The 19673-nt window shown below is 41.3% G+C and overlaps 1 protein-coding gene across 2 annotated transcripts in view; it reads right to left on the reverse strand.

Annotated features, from left to right (window-relative positions):
* N4BP2L2 (NEDD4 binding protein 2 like 2) overlaps positions 1–19673 on the reverse strand; it is a 290582-nt gene that overhangs the window by 67225 nt on the left and 203684 nt on the right. For both annotated transcript variants that reach the window (XM_044073216.1, XM_044073215.1), the window contains one exon: positions 15282–15370. In XM_044073216.1, the coding sequence (XP_043929151.1) occupies positions 15282–15370 (89 nt within the window). The remainder of the gene's footprint in view (positions 1–15281; positions 15371–19673) is intronic.

Below are 19673 nucleotides of genomic sequence, written 5' to 3' on the forward strand. Positions count from 1 at the left end.
GAACATCAAGCAGATGCAACAAATGTTCTCCCTCATTAGAGAAATTTGGGAAAAAACTGGTAGCTGAATGGTCTGATTAAGACTGTATTATCGTAGCTATATTGGGCATGAAAGAGGGATTAATACGAAGGAAAACCCTATCTTTGTGGAAAATAATGCAAGGAGGCTTAAACGACCATGCCTAAATCTCAGATTCTCTTTGCTGAGGTGATGGCAATGAGAAAGACTGTCTTTCATGAAAGAAACTAAGTCACAATCTTAGGCTGGTTCAAAAGGTTTTGAGTTAAGCCTTGCAAGACCACAGTGAGATCCCATGGCAGGGAAGGATCTTTGACTGGAGGCCTGAGAAGGAAGATCTCTTTCAAGAAGTCCTTGCACAGTTTGGAAGTTGACGAGGAATTGAAAACACTACCGGTATGTAAGTTAGAAATGGCTGCCAATTGAAGTTTGATGGTAGAGAAGCTGGCTCCCTCTTTGAAAAGATATACAAGGAAGAGAGGGATATCTGAAATCGGTGCTGAAAAAGGGTCAATGTTCTCTTTAGAAGCCCAGAAAAGAAATCTCTTTCATTTACCCCCACAGATTTCCTTGGTAGCTGGTTTTTGGGAGGCTAAAATAATGTCTTGGATGGGGGAAGGAAGCCTGGACCGTCGAACAATCACTGGAAGTGGAGAAACCAAACTGTCAGTTTGAGGGCCATCAGACTGGGAAGGAAACCCTCAATAGGGTGACAAAGGAGGCATTGTGTGGGCGCCAGAATCCATGGAAGATATTTCAGGTGAGACCACAGGAAGGGGAACCAAATCTGACAAGGCCAATTGCGGGCAATGAGGATTACCAAGGACATCAGACACTTTGCTTTCTGGAGAAACTTTGGGATCAAGGGTAGTGGGGTATATAGAGGAGACCGGGAGGGCCAATGATGAACCAGTGTGTTCCTCGGGGACTCCCCAGAGAAGGGATCAGAGTGAAACAATTGCTGCACTTGTTATTCTGGGGTGATGCAAAAAGGTTGCAGCAAGGTTGGCCCCAATGGCTGAAGATCAAGTCTGCTGCTGATTGATTGAGGGGTCACTTGAAGGGGTCAAAATGGACCTGCTGAGCTCGTTTGCCAGGATGCTGGATTTCCCCAGTATGTGAATTGCAAGCAGAAAATGGTCTGAAGACATCACCCATTCCCAAACCCCTATGGCTTTTCTGCACAGCGGGTTCCTCCTTGTTTGATGTACCATACCACCGACATTTTGTTTGTGTGGATCGCAATCGTCCCTAGAGGGAGAATGTCCTGAAGGGCTTGCAACACGAGGACTGCTCTCATCTCCAAAACACTGACATGCAATCTGTTCTCTATGTGCGACCATGAGCCTTGAACCATCTTTCCCTTGAAATGCCCCCACCTCAACTGGGAAGCATCTGTGGTCACCATGGCTGAGGGGGAAGGAAGGAGGAAGGGTATGCCTATCGTCAGGTCGTCCAACAGCAACCACCATTGTTGATGCTTTCTGCAAACCAAATTCAACTTGATAGGAACAGATTGAGGCTGGTAGCATATAGACCACTGAGCAGCCAAGATCCACTGAACAACTCACATAAAATACCTTGCAAGATGGACTAATGGAATGACAGCAGTCACAGATAATACAGCTTGAAGTGGGGAAGATCGGTTTAAGACAGCTCGGACATGATCTCTCAAGGTCTGAACATGATGAGGGGGTAGGGTTGTAATCTGGTTCACTGTGTCCAAGGCAGCTCCAATGAATTCTAAACTCTTCACTGGAGATGGGTTCGCTTTGTCAGGTTTATGGTGATCCCCAGCTGAATGACAAGGTTGAAGAAATAATCCCTGACCTGAAGTAGTTGATCCCTGGTTGGTGCAGTGAAGAGCCAGTCGTCCAGATATGGAAACACCCGGATTCCTTGCAGTCTCAGGTGAGCTGCAACTACTTCCATGCATTTGGTAAACACCCTGGGTGCTGTGGTGAGTCCAAAGGACACAGCTCTGAATTGAAAATGACTTGCTCTCAGCCAGAAGTGCAGATGACTTCTGGAACATCCGTCTCTTTTGATGTGACAGTATGCATCCTTTAAGTCCACTGAGAACATCAAACTGCCCTTCCTAAGCAGCAGTAGAATGGTCTGAACCATCACCATTTGGAATTTCACCTTCTTTACAAGCAAATTTAATTTGCTTAGATCCAAGATGGATTGCAGGTCCCCAGATTTCTTTGGCACTAAAACAAAGTGAATCCTCTTTGTTCAGTCGGGACCCCTTGGATGACTCTTTTTTGCAGTAGATTTAGAATTTCTGCTACTGCGAACTCCCTCCGACTGGGTGAAATGTCATGAAGTCTCTTTGCCCTCTCTGGAGGAGGAAGGAAAAAGGGACTAAAATAACCTCTGGATATAATCTTTAGCACCCACTTGTTTTGCATTATATTGGTCCAGGTGGTAGAGTGCAGAAAAAAAATGACCCCCGACTGCCTCAAGAGATGAGCAGTCAGCCAGCGCTTCATGAATGCTGATAAGAGTCCATAAGAGAAAGGTTCTCTGAAGCCCTGATTCTGCGGACCTCTTTTGCCACTGAGGAGGCATCTCCCAGTGAAACTTCCTCCTCTGCCTCTAGAGGAAGGATGCTTACGTTGATCTTCGGAAGACCCCCGAGATTTGCAAAACCAAATCTTCTTTCCACTGCACTTATTTTTAGAAAAGATGTATTGAGGAGTTGAGAACTTGACCCCAACGGCAGACAAGGTTTTCCCTTCTTGCGCACTGGGTGTTAGGGTCTCTGACCGATGGTTGAAAAGCAAGGATGCCTTAAAAGGTTCCGTGAAACCACAAAGCCTCATCCAGGCATGTCTCTGAATAGCAATGCCTGAGCCAGCTGCCAGTGAGGCACCCTCCATGGAATGAGAAATAAGCCTCAAGGAAGAGCTGGACAAAGATGAAAGAGACGCAATCGGGGTGGGGGAAGAGACCTTCTGGAAGTCCTCTGCTGACATGATCTCTGCCAGAGAGTCTGATACTTCCTTCACCAGTTCCCTCTGCAATCGAGTAAAGTATGCCAGGTAGTTCAATGCTCTCAGTGACAAAGTGGCCAAGATGTAAATGTTCTTACCAAACCTGTCCATCGCTCTGGGCTCCCTGTTCAGTGGATAGTCAATGGAGCTCTGTTTGGCTAGCTCCTTTTTGGTAGCTGCTGCCACAGCCATGTCATCCAGTGGAATACCCTTGGTCCAATATGTTCTGTCCTTAGGGGTTGATAAAAATTTGTCTGGGTGAGGTCTGATAGAGTCCAGCTCCTTCCAGGTCCAGCTGGATACCAAATCCACTAGCTCGTCCGCTAGGTGAACCACCTAGAATGTAGATATGCCTGTCCCAAAGGTCTCCCAAAACACAGACTCCTCCGAGGATGGAGATTGGGTTGACCAACCACCTCTTTGCCTCAGGATCTCCTCTGGTGGTGACCCGGAGGATCCTTCCCCTTCATCGAAGTCCATGTCCTTGGTGATAAACTCCAAAGGGGATTCAATAAGCCTCCTTTTGCATGCCGTCTTACGAGGGATTTTCTCTGTGGGATGTTCAGGGGAGGTCTTGGAAAAGGGGTGGGGCTCCCTCTGGGGGAAGTGTTTGGAGGCTAGTCCAGATAGCCTGACTCTGGACAGCTATGGCAGGCTCAAGTCTCTGATCCAAGGGAAGTCAATGGGAGGGGTCGTATCTCAAAAGAGACTGGATCCCTATGGCAAGAGAAGGCCCCTTCTCCAACATGCAGAGGGGCCTGGTGAATCCCTCCACAGTTCTACCGGAGCCGAACCTACTGAAGAAGAGAGGGCTGGGATCCCTGGTTTCCAGGTAGACTAGGATCACAACTGTCCAGCACCGAAGAGCTGAGGGAAAGAGATGGCTCCAACATAGTTGGAGCTGAATATCTCCCCCCGAATCTGATGGGGACATCCCAGATCAGAGACCCGCCTAGCCTGACCTGGCCAAAGCCATCAACACTATTCCCCACTCGGGAATAGTAGATAAACACTCTCACCTAGGCATCAATCCATATGTTACCAGATGGGTAGCAAACTGGCTCACTGATTAAACCCACCTAATCAAAACAGGGGAAGCCACCTCAAGCAGTAGATCTGTAACGAGTGGCGTACCCCAAGGATCAGTCTTGAGGCCTCTTATTTGGGATATACTTCTCTGAGGTGCAGGCCAAACCAGTGGGGTATGGCTGACCAAGTTTGCAGATGACTGCAAGCTGGGCACAGTCATCAATTCCCCAAGTGATGTGGACGTCCTCCAAAAGGGTCTCACCCAAACAAATGACTGGTACAAGAAACATGGCCTCAAGCTGAATGCCAAAAAATGCATCATCATCCCCTTTGGAGAGGGTGACGTCTCCACATATTTTTACATTAATAACAATGTCCTAAGTACACAATCAATAGTGAGGGATTTGGTCACCCAGGCTGATAGCAACCTGATTTTTGACCACCATGTTACTTCCGTTGTACGGAAAGCTTTCTACATGGCCCACCTCATAAGTAATATCTCGTCCAGGGACAAAGGTCATACAATCCCTGTATTTTTCCCTTATAAGGCCAATTACTGAGTACAATCCCCCATTCAGCATGTACCTCACAAAGTACATGCAGCAGCTGGAGAGACCACAGAGGTTCCTCACCAGGAGAATCCAGGGTCTCAAACATTTACCCTATACAGATGGGCTAAAATCCCTGTCACTCACCTCAGTTTCATACAGACTCCACAGTGATGACCTCTGTGTAGCATGCAAAGCAATACAGGTGACTTCAACCTGGTCTGTGATATCAATAGGACTTGTTGGCGGGACAGATTTGTGTCCCAGGGACTTTTTAAGTGCAACCTGGATAACTAGATGGGAAACAGAAAATGCACTCCTGGGATTCCACCCGTGTCCCTGCTGGACAGGGGTTCTGGGCACTGACTTGTCTAAACATGGACTAAATTCTTGGATAGGCTTATAAGGGCCTCAGGGCCAACAGCCTATTAACCTCCTATGATCCGAAGACAATGGAGCCAAGGAGGTCAGGGCAAAAGTCTAGGTGGAGGAAAGGAAGCTCCTCATACTCAACCTCAGAACTCTCAGTTGGCTATGATTGCAAGACTCTGATACTGAGGGGCGGATCAGAGAAGGAGACTGAGGTTGGAGGGAAACACTTACAGAATCCAGAGAGGATGGCATGGAGAGACCCCCCCACACACACACACACACTGGAACCAAGTCTTGAGAATCTTCCTAATCATCCTGTTCACACCTGGAAGAAGCCACTGATGGGGGCCTGAAGTGCCTACCAGGAGTCTGCTGCAGCTCAAGGGAAAGGACTGACTCAATTCCCAGCACCGGCTGTAGGATCTGTAGTCCTAGGATCCATGATAGCAGGAGCAGCTTCAAAATAACTTGAAATTAGATAAGAACGACGTGGGCCTAGGATTTAAACTCGTTAGGTTGATCTGCTGTGGCAACCTCTAATGGGAGCAGCCGAAAGAAGAAGGAGGATCTGAAGGCCTCGGAACTTTGGACGGTGACTCCAAAGATGCCCTCGAGGACTAATGAGGACACTTCTTGGAGTCAGAGGACCCCTCCACACTCTTTGAGGGGTATGAGCCCCTAGAGAGGAACTACAGACAAAAGGCCTCCTAAAATCAACTTATTTCAGCAGTCAGCTATAGCCCTAGGAGTGAAGCTCTCACAGATAGAACAGGCTGACTGCAGATGCTCCAGACCTAGACAATAAACACACAAGGAATGGGCATCGGAATGTGGGAACTTACAGCCACATTCCAAGCACTTTTTAAAGCCAGAGGGTTTCTCTGACATAATTTCACCAACACAGAACACCACAATAAAAAGATATACAGGCACAAGAAGGCGCAGCAAAAAAAAGCAATTGCCAATCCAGAAGAAAGCCAAAGACCAATGGCTGCACTATATAAACAACTACCTGTTTAGCTAAATATATAACTAAAACTACAACTACTTATTTATTTTTTTTAAACAGCAACAAGAGCGAAAAGGTCTCCCCCGACAGAACAAAGTGGTCATCAGATAAATGTGGCAAAAGGAAGGCGCAAAGTGCTGGTCTAAGAGAGGGGAAGGATATACACCTACGCAATAATGGAATGGGAGGAAATATAAAATAGAATAATATAAAAAAAAGCACTTATCTGGAAAAAAAACACTACTCTTACTAAGAAATCTTGCTTGAGACTCTGACCATGTCTGATGCTGCTGGTGGCAAACAAGATCCGAGGGAGTTAGGAGAAGTGGGAGGAGCTCAGGACTTGGATCCTAGTCTGAAGAAATGTGGACAAGTCAGATCCGTAACCCATACACGAGGAGGAATGAAAGAGACAACATCAGATCTAACACAAACATTGTAGAACTAGAGACACAGTAACCTTAAGAGGATCTTGTTTTTTTGTTTTGGCACCAACTAGAAAATATTTTCCATTTACTTCTTTTGGATTTCCCAAGAGCATGTTTCTTTACCTTCTTTAACACCTGATGCACATCCTCATAAATAGGTGCCTAAAGGTATTAAAGCTCTATCTTCCAGGAAGTTAGTGAAGTTGTTACAAAATGGGGTTTATCAAATAACCCCATGCCTTGTGTGAGAGGGACCAATCTACGAGGAAGCTTGTAACTATTTCCAAAATAAGAGAATCACTGTTGCCTGGTCTAGAAGGAAGTTACTTCACTGAGCTTTAGAGAGTCATCTTGAATCTTTAAAATGACTATAAACATCACTGGAGAGGCATACAGGAACATTCCTGTCCAAGGAAATGAGAATGCATCTGTTGTTCAGGCCAGCTTACAAGGAGTCTTGGAGCAAAATTTTTCCAGATGTTTGCTGTGAATGGAAGACCTACCTGAGGTGTTCCTGACAGCTGAATCAAATCCAGGAACACCCCAGATTACATTTCCATTTTCGAGTGTCTGTCATGGGCCTGTTTAGCTTGTCTGCCAAACTGTTTTGCTCATATGGAATGCAAGACACCTGTAGAGTAAGACTGTTCTGAATTGCTATATCCCAGGTTACCATGGCTAATCTGTACTGAAAGAAACATCGGGTGCCCCTGTTTATCTACCATATCACTGTGGTGTTGTCTGTAATCACTTGTAAATGTCCTGTGGACCACAGACAATTGAGAAAGATAAGTGCATCTATGACTGTCAATATCTCTTTTATGTCTGTGTGTTTGGACTGTTTTTTTTTTTTTTTGTTCTAAAGACCTCAAAGACACAGCACCCCAATCAAAGTCCGAGGCATCTGTTACTGAAGCTGGATGGGAGAATGACAGACCTGGATTCAGATACAACTGGTCTCGCCACCAAAACAGTTTCCTTTTTACAAATCTGACAACTGGAATTTGAAAAATCAGTGGGTGATGATATTAGGACAACACAGATTTTTAGGTAATAATGAATCTTTCTTTTGTGGAGTCTAGCTACAGGAATCATGAGAACCACAGATGGCATGAAAACTAGTACCCTGAGAAATTCTCTTGCAGAGTCCTGGACTAAATGGAAAAGCTTAATAGATCTAGATCTACTCTTTCATGAGGATGAAAGCTCTCTAAACTGAAGTACCTAAGAGAGGGTCTATATTACATATTCCAACGTTTAATAGCTAAAGGTCGACCTTTAGTGATAGAACATTTAAATGTTCGAATATAAAAAAAAAAAAAAAAATGAAAGGGTGTAAGAAGTGGGGCAAGCCACCCTGCACCCCCCACACCCCCCAGCTACTTAAATATACCAAGATCGCACTACAGTGTAGGGAATGGGAACTTTTCCATTTCTGCACTGAAGTGCGATCTCGGAGTTGGTATACTTAAGAAGCGGGGGGGGGGTGCAGGGGGCTTGCCCCCCCTGCTTAAACCCTTTTCTTTTTGCGATTCAAAAATTTAAGCGTTCGGATATGTAATATAGACCCCTAAGAGATGCCTCAGGAATACAATCATGTGGGAAGAAGAAGAACAGTTCTCCTGGAAACCCAGTCTGTGAAGGAGATCTCTTAACCTAGACAGAAATTCTTGACACTTTGGAAAAGGCTGGGCAAAGACAAGCAAGCTATCTAAATAAGGAAAGATGTGAATACAGTGCAGCCTGCAATAGGCTACCCTTGCAGCCTGACACTGAGAGCACCCTTAGAGCAGTGAATGACCAAAAGGGTAATGCTAAGAACTGAAAATGCAATCCAGACAAAGAAAACCTTAAGAAAATGTATGAGAACTAAGCCTACAGGAATATGATGACTAGCAGCTTTTAAATCTAGAGCTACAAAAAAAAAAAAAAAAAAAAACAAACTGAAAGGGAATAAACAGTAAGAATCAGTCAAAGGAATAGCATTTTGAATTTTGGAGCTTTCCCAAACTGAATGAGAAAGGAAATATTTAAGACCGGTCTCCATGAGGCTTCTTTCATTAGTACCAAAAACATTCTTGAACAAAAACCTTTCCCTGTCAGAGAAAAATGAACAGTTTCTATTACCTGCCACTGTTTTTGAACACCTGCATATTTCTTTTTGTAAAAAGATTCTGCGTTAGGGGTGAAATGAAACCTGTAACAAATTTGGAGAAGGAAGGCTGAAAAATATGAGTCACCCTTAAATCAATTTCCCTCCCTCGCTAATCACATTTCTTCAGGACATCAGCAACATACAGTCCAATTCTCAAAATCTTCCTATGAATATAACTTCTCATAATAGACCCAGTAGCTGCTGCTCTGGAAGGGGCATCTGCCGAGTCACAAGAACACTTCAAAGAATGTTTGGTTACATGACGGACAGAAGCAATTAAGACCATTTCGAGAAAATTTGCCCTCAGAAGATGGAAAAGTGGCAGTAATGTTCCTCACATTTTCAAATGAAGCAAGTAAAACCTTTGACATGTGAACCTGACAATTACAAATATTAAAATAAGAGTGGTAGAGAAAAACAAACTCCTCCAAATCTATCAAAGGCTTTCCCATTGTCAGTACAGGAGGAGCTAACATTTACTTAATTAACTCCTGGACTGAGTGGAAAACATCAGGAACAAATTCAAGGAAATCAGTGCATGGTCATGTCATTATATTCCCACTGACACAACTGGTTCATCCTAAATATGGTTTCTGAAAAAGAAAATTCTTCCAACAGACAATCAGAAGAAACACAGTCCTCAAAATCAGCTTCCAGAGGAGAAAAATAGACGTTGTCCCCAACCTTGTTTGCAACCATTAAGAATTCCTTTTTCTCTTACCAGTAAATCCAGACTGAGAAGGGTTAAAAGCCTGAACTAAGCCCAACAAATCAAGCTGCAGAGGCCACAAAAGTACCTCACAGAGAGGATCCTAGGCCTTAAACATTTGTCCTATATGGACAGACTCAAAAAAAACTCCAGCTATTCCATCTCAAATCGCCTACTTAGAGGCGATCTCTGCTTTACTTACAAAGCTATGTCTGACCCAGCTCTGTCAGAAATGCTACATCTAAAGAAATCCCAATCCCTCCACACCACACACTCCAGAGACCCAAGTCTCATTACCACAATCAACAGAACATGCTGGACGGACAGGTTCATAACATGGAACAGACTTCCCATACATATCAAGTACACCACCTTACTGGCCCTCTTCAAGAGAAATCGTGATGAATGGATGGGAAATAGAAAGTTCACCCCAGGGATCACTCCAGTGGCTTTACTTGGAGGCACTGGGAACTAAGGTCAGGTGGCACGACGCCAGGGTAATCCTATGACCTAGGGTTGTAAAGGCTCCAGGGCCATTAGCCCAGTACACAGCTATGAACCCTATGTGTAGTATGGACAGGGGAAGCATAAGAATCACTGATGCCATGTATTCCACAATTCTGGAAAACAAAAAATTCCTTGCAGATGCATGGTTATGAAAGAAGAAACCCTGTAACAACTGCTGAAACAAATCTATTTTGGAGGAAGAAAGGATCTTCCCAAGGTAGAGTCCAACAAACATCTCAAGTAAATCATCCTGTGAGAAAGGATAACAGAACACTTCTGAAAGTTTATCTGAAAACCCAAATTGAGTTTTCTAAAGTGTTTTGACAGCTGAAAAAAAAATCTACGAACATGACTACTGTCCAAATCTGGAAAATTGTGAATGCCTTGCAATGTGCAATAAATAATGACTGAAACTGGGCATTTTGTGAATACTCTTGGTGCTGTGGACAGTCCAAAAGGTAAAACAGAGACCTGATCATGTAAGCCAAACCCAGCAAATATTAAGAAAAAGTCTTAAGAAAAGCCTGAAATGCTCTGCAAGGGGGATGTGATAATATGTATCCTTTAAGTCCAACTTCACCATGAAAGCTAGAGGAGGAATCTGAGGTACAAGAGACTAAAGAGATAAGAACTTGAATGTCTGAATCTTGGCAAAAAGGTTTAGAAGAGAAATATACAGTACAGGCCTCCAGGATCATTCTGCTTTGGGAACTAGAAAAACTCTTGAATAAAACCCCTAGGCCTAAGAGATGGGGGGGGGGGGGGCACAAGTTCTATGACTCTCAGACATAATGTGTTACAGAATACATGGAAATACAAAGGTCCGGTTCCCTAGACAAAAGGGAACCTCATGGAAAAAAAACCTCATCAGCAGGGTGCTCTGACCGAGAAGAATTTCCTGAAGTGCAACCATCTCATTGCAATGTCCACTCTTCTGTCAGAAATTCCCTGTCAGAAATTAAAGAAACTATTTTCCTTTTCATCCCTGAATAATGAGAAGGTAAAGAAAAAGCTTTAACAAGTTCTTTGGCAAATCTAAGTAAGTCTGCCCCATCTACAGAAATACAAAAGGGAAACAATGACTTTCTCGCTAAGCACCCCCCCTCCTGAAAACAGACTCATATTAACCACAATGGTTCCAGCTTCTAACAGGTCTTCCCAGTCAAGTGAAGGACCCTCACCTGCCCCTTCCTCTGACAAAAGTGGCTCTCCCTTACCCACCAAGGACATCTGTACAGCAGCTGCAGATGTGGCTATTCCCTGGAATTTGGTGGCTAAAAAAGCTACACCAAGAGGACAGGAGGGAAAAAAAATGGGCAACCTGAGTAACATTTGTCCACAGCAGTCACCCACCAGTGGTTGAGGTAGAACGGGAGATGACCGGACACCTGAAGACTCCTAAACTATTTTTGTGTGTGCAGGGGAAGGTACATTGCAGAGACCAGAGCCTGGAAGAGTCGGTAACTTGTAAAACTTCTGTCAAAACTATAACAGAAAGTTCCCAGAAGTATTTACATAACTTTCTACAGTCTGAACAAATTCAGTTTCCTAGCTAAACAATCTTTTTCACAGAAAAATGCAAGTTTTCTTCATAAAGAAAAAGTGAGTGAAAGGCCTCCCCCAGTAAGGACTTATCTACTCTTGAAGATCCCTTGACTACTAATGGTTTCATGGGGCCTACCGACAGAGTCTTCTCTTCAGCAGCAACAAAGCTTTGAAGCTTTAATGCTCCAACTGTCTTTCTTATGGAGCTCTGAGATCCTGACAAGTGTGTGTGAAAGGAGTCTTTAGCTTTTGAAAGCAGGCTGACTGCAGTGGTGCAGGACCCATATGGTTAATGGTGATCAGTGATCTACGTTTCATCATCTAACTTTCTAAGAAAAACCACTGCAAATATGAAGAAAAATACTCTTTTAATGAATGCTTTCAACAGCAGATACACGACTTCATCAGATTACATAAAACATTGACATCACTTCCTTTTAAAAGCCAGGCACCACCACATGACCACAATTTCCTCTACAGGATTCAAATTGTATTGCAACACTGTTTCTCAAGCTGTATTGCCTCTACAGGATTCAGGTTGTATTGCAACACTATGTTTTAAAACTAAACACTGAAATATATGTGAAACTTGATTAAGAAATAATAATAAAAAATTGCAAGACTAAACAAACTACAATAGTGTTTGTTCTTCACAGTAATCCATATGTATAAATAAATAACAAACATCAATCCAGCATACTGCTGATACACTAAGACAGTATAAAAAGATGCATTATAAACATACATTGATCACATTTTCCCCTACTTTCCTTATTTGCTGTGCAAGTTAAAACATTACAAATCTATCAAAGATAAAATTCATCTTTCAGTTTTAAATAACTAGAGAGGGAAATAATATCATTCATAGGTTCATAGATTAGTACTAAGCTAACTGCCCTTGCGAGCCATTTTAAGCCTAGCCAGTTATCCCTTGTGAGACTCAAACCCTGCATCCTTGCGAGCCATTTTAAGCCTAGCCAATTATCCCTTGTGAGACTCAAACCCTGCACCCTGTGTTTGTAAGGCAAACACCTTAACCATTAGGCCACCCTCCCAACCCAGGGGGGTTGCTGGCATTAAATCTTAACTGCTACATACATTCTCTAAATTCGAAAAACAATTCTCGTGGAGCCCCCCCCCTGTTGTTAAGAACAACTTGGTCAAAGGCAATAAATTTAAACCTATGGGAAGGATTTTCCTTGATGTGCAATGCCAATGCATTTGTTTTCATTGGCTTTTTTTAATATCATAATTGTGTTGGTATACACGCACTTTGAAAGCCTTTTTAGTCTTGCCTATGTAAAATCCTTCACAGGACTAGCATAAAGCTGCATAAACTACAAAAGTGCAGTTACAATTCAACCTATGGTTCAAATATATTAGACCATAATGTGGAATATGTAAGGTGTCCATTTCAAAAATACTGGAACACTGTGTACAATGACCACATTTGGTCATCCGTCCTTTTCCATAGGTTTTATAACCCTCTGAATTACTGAATGAATTACAGATATTTTTTGAATTTTTAAATACTAGTACATCTTTTTTAAATTTCACCATGGAACAAAGCAGTGACAAGATCAATTTTTTGGATATATTTATTGTCAAAAATGAAGTAGAACAGAACTTTAAAAACACGATATACAGAAAACCCACATATTCTAATACCCTCTTACACTATGAGAGTGGACACCCTGACTTTCAAAAAAGTCACTTGTCAAAGGCCAATGTGTTAGATTGGCACATTTGATCAGTGACATAGAAATGTTCTATGAAGAGAGGGACAAGTTGAGAGGTATGTTACAACAAACAGGGCATCCTAACAATTTTATTGAACCAATTCTTAATGATGTCATGGAAAAAAGTGTATGTGGGCACTTTTTTCCATTATTAGGGACTGATACATCTGGTATTGTTACCCCTAATATTAACATTTTGAGTGAAGATACAAACATGACCCAAGATTTCAGCAAGGCCCTTATTTTAACTTATAACCCATTATTTTATGACATCAGGGACATATTAAATAAGAATTGGTTTATTTTTAGAGGAGATCAAGAATGGTTAAAAAATGTGGGGGAAGCCATGTGTTGTATACAAAAAAGATGCTTGTTTTAAAAATTTACTTGAACAAAACACAGAGGGTTATAAAACCTATGGAAAAGGATGGATGACCAAATGTGGTCATTGTCACAGTATTCCAGTATTTTTGAAACGGACACCTTACATATTCCACATTATGGTCTAATACATTTGAACCATAGGTTGAATTGTAACAGCACTTTTGTAGTTGATGCAACCTTATGCCAATCCTGTGAAGGATTTTACATAGGCAAGACTAAAAAGGCTTTCAAAATGTGTGTATACCAATACAATTATGATATTAAAAAAGCCAATAAAAAAAATGCAATGGCATTGCACATCAAGGAAAATCCTGACCATATGTTTAAATTTATTGCCTTTGACCAAGTTGTTCTTAACAATGGGGGGTCCACGAGAACTGTTTCTCGATTTTAGAGAATGTGGCAGTTAAGATTTAATGCCAACAACCCCCCCCCCCCCCGGTTGAATGATATTATTTCCCTCACTAGTTATTTAAAACTGAAAGATGAATTTTATCTTTGATAGATTTGTAATGTTTAAACTTGCACAGCAAATAAGGAACGCAGGGGAAAATGTGATCAGTGTATGTTTATAACACATCTTTTTATACTGTGTTCGTGTATCAGCAGTATGCTGGATTGATGTTTGTTATTTATTTATACATATGGGTTACTGTGAAGAACAAACACTACTGTAGTTTGTTTTGTCTTACGATTGTTTTATTATTTCTTAATCAAGTTTCACGTATATATTTCACTGTTTAGTTTTAAAACATAGTGTTGCAATACAACCTGAATCCTATAAAGGCAATACAGCTTGAGAAACAGTGTTGCAATACAATTTGAATCCTCTAGAGGAAATTAATTGTGGTCATGTGGTGGTGCCTGGATTTTAAAAGGAAGTGATGTCAATGTTTTACATAATCTGAAGAAGTCAAGTGTATCTACTGATGAAAGCTCTCATTAAAAGAGTATTTTTCTTCATATCTGTGGCGGTTTTTCTTATTTTCATTCAAGTTTAGTTAGTTTCTTGGTTATTGGATCATCTAACTTTCTGTTAAGTTTTGGAGAAACCACACATGCAAGATTAAGGACTGGATTCCAAAAGACTTGGTCTCATTGTGAGTTACTTCAGTGTACAGCCCATCCACAAAGCATTATTATGCCATTGCAACTCACTCACACTGACATTTAAGTCTCAGAATCTGGCCACAATTAGAATCCTTTATGGAATGAATTTGCAAACTGAAATAAAATTAAAAACGCTGTTATAAACACACATCATTATGTTGCAATAACTATGGATTTCAATGTTTCTTCCTCGTGCACGTTGTACTGTGCATTTGTAAAGCATTTTATTTGGTAAAGAACAGGCTAAGTGAAGTTGTTGCGGATGAATGTTGTTTAGAAAAACTTGTTTGAAATGACATATTAATTATTATTTAAGTTTTATGTGCAGGGCAAAACAAAACCTCAAAACTCATGTTAAAAGCTGTATACCCTTCACTCATAACTTAATATAACCTTCTCTAAGGTCAGTGCATCTTGGAGAAAGAATGTCACCTTTGGCATAGATATCTTCAAATCTGACTTTTGGCTTCAACCTAGCAGAAGGGGAACTCAAAGCTTTTAACAATTTTAAAATGAGGACATGTACACTTGACCCTTACTGAACAGTCCAGGTTTACTCACACTTTTTACGCACCAATATAAAGGGTACACTTGATTTTAAGTACAGTAAATCTATCACTGTTTTAAGTATATTAAACACATTTAGACATTAACAAGGTAATGCCACAAATAACAAAATGTTTTTCTTTTAGGTCATAAATGTTAAAGTAACTAGAGAACACAACATACCATCTCCACATATGGCTTCATCTCCCATGCTTCGATATTTGTGTTATCTATTACAATGGGATATTTTCCTTGCTCCATTGCTTCTTCGGCTGTAATACAAATCAAGCCAAAGCAAAAGAAAACGGGTATACTGAAATAAACAAAATGGGTACAGAACTACAACCTAGAACAATTTAATGTTATGTGACCATTTTCTGGAATGCAAACAAAACAGTACTTCAAACTACAATTGTGAGTACATCAATAGTTTCACAAATAAGGAAATGTAAAAAAAAAAATAAAAAAAAAACAAAAAACATTCAAATTCCACTTGAAATTACTTTTGAATGACAAGTTTTTAAATGCCTACATTTGAACATTTTCAAGTGTGATAACATCGACAGCAGTACCACTGTATGTACACACTGTTATAGAATGTGCGGACCATTATCACTCTCTCAAAATGGGAAGTAAGTTTACCCTAGTAAAACGGGATAGCACTGACCAACATGCACTATACAGAAAAGAAGGCTGAAAAAAAGCATGTTCTGTCTAGAGATAAAAAGTACTTGGGGTAAAACTATCAAAATGAACACAGAGCTTCATTCACATTAAACATTAATAACACAAAAGTAACGCACTGTAAGCAAACCTTCAAAAAAGACACAGAACATGGTTAAACTCATTGGGTAAAGGCAGACTGATGCTGACACTACAAAAGCATTTACACAGGACACACTCAAGCAAGTGGCTTAAAATGCCAACTGTCACTATCAGGAGTTACCATGACAAACTGTTGTGCTGAAAACACAGTATAAAAGCATTAAATATCACTAGACATTATAAACCTGTGCATCTAAAGTAATTTATTTTCATTTAAATACATCTGCACAGACTACAATTTGAAACCTTCAGATGCAACTCATTTTAAGAATTATTTCAAAAACAAGACATTTCTTGTACCAATTTTCTTTTTTTTGGGGGGGGGGACACACCTCCTCCTTTACTTCTGCCCTCCCAGTCTGCTTCTCCATTTCCTTACACAGTAAGGTGGGGGGGGGGGCATTCTAAGAAAAGGTTAAGTACAGCAGTTTTCAGAACATTCAACTGCAGGGTGGCCTTTTCAACCACATGGAAGTGTGGTGCGTACGTGTGCGTGTGCATGTGCATGTGCGTGTGTGCGTGTGTATGTATGTGCGCGCTCGCTCGCATGCATTGGCTTTGCAGAGCTAGCAGGGTACAGGATTAAAAATTCAGAACATAAACAGCAATAGCAGCTAAAATCTTGCCATTCCAGACACACACTGCATGGCATACTGGACACAATTTAGTTAATAAAGTATGTCGTTACATGGGGCATAAAAAGCAATAGTAGTAGGCTGAGGGCAGAGGACACAGACAGGCTGTGCACAAGAAAACAGATGAGGATATAAAAAAAAAAAAACAGTGCCTTATCATCACAATAGCTAATAGGGACACTGCAGTATTCTTATCCAAAAATCAACTTCATCTTCAGATCTTACTACTGTGCACATATATCCTTAAAGATCTCTTCCTTAGCTAAAATACGTCTACCATTTCTCCACATTAACTCTTCAGTCTAACCATTTACTCATCTACTATAGCCAATTTCTCTCTCGTACTTCATCAATAACTAGCCCTTATCTGCATTATGTCTAGAAAAGATGATTAAGAAGCTGTTAACAAGGCATTTCCTGTGCTCCAATGGTGCAAGGTTTGATTCCCTTAGTTTCCACTGCCTAACTGTGCAACTCTAAGGAAGTTACTTAACCAGACACTGATCCGAAGCTGAACGTGAAAAAGGTCCATGCAGATCACAGCTCTATTCCGGAAAACAAATAAAATAAATAAATAAAACAAACTAATCACCTACATTGACTATAATACTAATGCTTTGGAGCTAAAGGGCAAACCAGGAATGGAGACAACACAGTTGAGAGGACCCTCAGCTGGATCTGAGTCTGAAGGAACCTCTGCATCATCCCATCATTGTCTGCCTTGATAAAGACTCCTAGAAGAAAGGACAGACACAGAAAATGATGCCACCAAGAGAAATCTTTGCCACAAACTAACCGGCTCTGGGAATAACTGAGGCTGAGGAGTACTGTGCTGTCTACAGCTGCTTTAAGTAGTTAATTGCACTGTAGTACATTGTATCCGATAGTTCGAGGGCTGTTGTACTAGTTTACGTGGTATTCTTACACATGTTCTCCAAACCAGCCATTCTACATTAAGATTTGTTTTCTGCACTCTTGTGGCAGAAATGTACTGATCCAACCTATCCGAGTTGGGGATTGCTGGTGAAAGCTTATTGTGTGCTTTCCTGATTTCTAAGCGATATCCTCGAGCATTAGTATCCAATACAGTTACAGGAAATGATTGATATCCTTTATACGGAAGAAGATCAGCAGAAGATGGCGGCAAATTAGCAACCATACAAATGCAAAACAGTGACATTGAAGTAGATAACCGGTGGGTTGTTCCATATTCGCCTTTGCTATCAAAAACATACAAAGCGCACATAAACGTGGAATACTGTAACTCTGTTAAATCGATCAAATACATTTGTAAATACGTGAATAAAGGCAGCGACATGGCAGTTTTTGGCATGCAACCAGAAAGAAGTGATAGGAATGTGGTCATACATATCGATGAAATCGCACAGTATCAGGCTGGAAGATACATAAGCAGCAATGAAGCTGTATGGCGAATTCTTTCATTTCCCATACATGAACGAAGTCCAGCTGTTGTTCACTTAGCAGTACATCTAGAAAATGGACAACGTGTTTATTTCACAGCTGCAAATGTGCAACAAATAGCCCGGCATCCACCGGCTACAACGTTAACTGCTTTCTTCACGTTATGTCAAAATGACGCGCTTGCGAAAACACTGCTGTATTCGGAAGTGCCAACGTATTACACATGGAATGCGAGTAGAAAATCATTTGAACGACGCAAACAAGGAGAGCAAGTCGACGGACAACCTGGCATATTCAAAGAAACTACAATAGGCAGACTGTACACCGTGCATCCCAATCAAAATGAATGCTTCTTTCTTCGCATGCTGTTGGCAAATGTGCCCGGTCCAACGTCTTTCCAGCAATTGAGAATTGTCAACGGCATTACACATGCCACTTTCCAAAGTGCATGTCAAGCTCTAAATTTATTGGAGAACGACCGACACTAGGATGTATGCATTAATGATGCGTGCAATACGTCACATCCAAATCAAATTCGTGCATTGTTTGCAATCATTTTGACCGCCTGCTCTCCTTCATCTCCAACAGAGTTATGAGAGAAATATAAATCGCACATGGCTGAAGATATTTTCCATCAAATACGCAAGGAAAATTCAAATATGAACATGGATTTCACAGCAGAAATCTACAACAAAGTGTTGATAATGACTGAAGATTTGTGCATAGAAATCGCAAACAAAGTTCTCAATCAATTGGGAATGCCATCACCGAATCGATCTGCTGCTGCTTCATTCGATGTAGAATTGCGTCATGAACAAAATTACAACACGGGTGATCTTTTGTAGTATGTGCAATCAAATATTCCTAAGCCGACGCTTGAGCAAAAAGGCATTTACGATCAAATAATGCAAACTGTCAATAACGGGGTTGGAGAAATCTTCTTCTTAGATGCACCAGGAGGAACTGGTAAAATGTTCCTAATTAGATTGATTCTGGCAGCAATTCGATCCCAAAATGGCATAGCCTTAGCTCTTGCGTCGTCCAGAATAGCTGTGACATTGCTAACAGGTGGAAGAACTGCTCATTCCACTTTGAAATTGCCATTGAACATGCAATTCATTGAAACTCCCACGTGCAACATTTCCAAAGCATCCGGCATGGGAAAAGTATTGCAGAAATGCAAACTTATTGTTTGCGATGAATGCACAATGGCACACAAAAAATTCGCTCGAGGCTCTTGATCGATCGTTACAAGATTTGCGTGGAAACATCAGACCATTTGGGAACGCACTAATATTGCTTGCAGGAGATTTCAGGCAAACATTACCTGTAATTCCTCGATCGACACCAGCGGACAAAATAAATGTTGCCTGAAATACACTACTTTGTGGCGACACGTAAAGACGTTAAAATTAAGTACAAATATGCATGTCCAGCTGCAAAACGATCGATCAGCTGAGATATTCTCACATCAATTGCTGGAATTTGGGAACGGAAAGGTGCCGGTTGATCTGACCTCAGGAAGAATTTCACTGCCTCATAACTTCTGCAATTTAGTGACGTCAAAAGAAGAACTGGTTGAAAAAGTATTTCCCAAAATTCAAACCAATTATAAGAATCACGATTGGCTGACTGAACGAGCTACTCTTGCGGCCAAGAACAAAGAAGTCTACGAACTTAACAATATTATTCA

Source organism: Protopterus annectens, chromosome 5.part1, assembly GCF_019279795.1.
Source record: "Protopterus annectens isolate FY-2018-M chromosome 5.part1, PAN1.0, whole genome shotgun sequence".
Classification (NCBI taxonomy): domain Eukaryota; kingdom Metazoa; phylum Chordata; order Ceratodontiformes; family Protopteridae; genus Protopterus; species Protopterus annectens.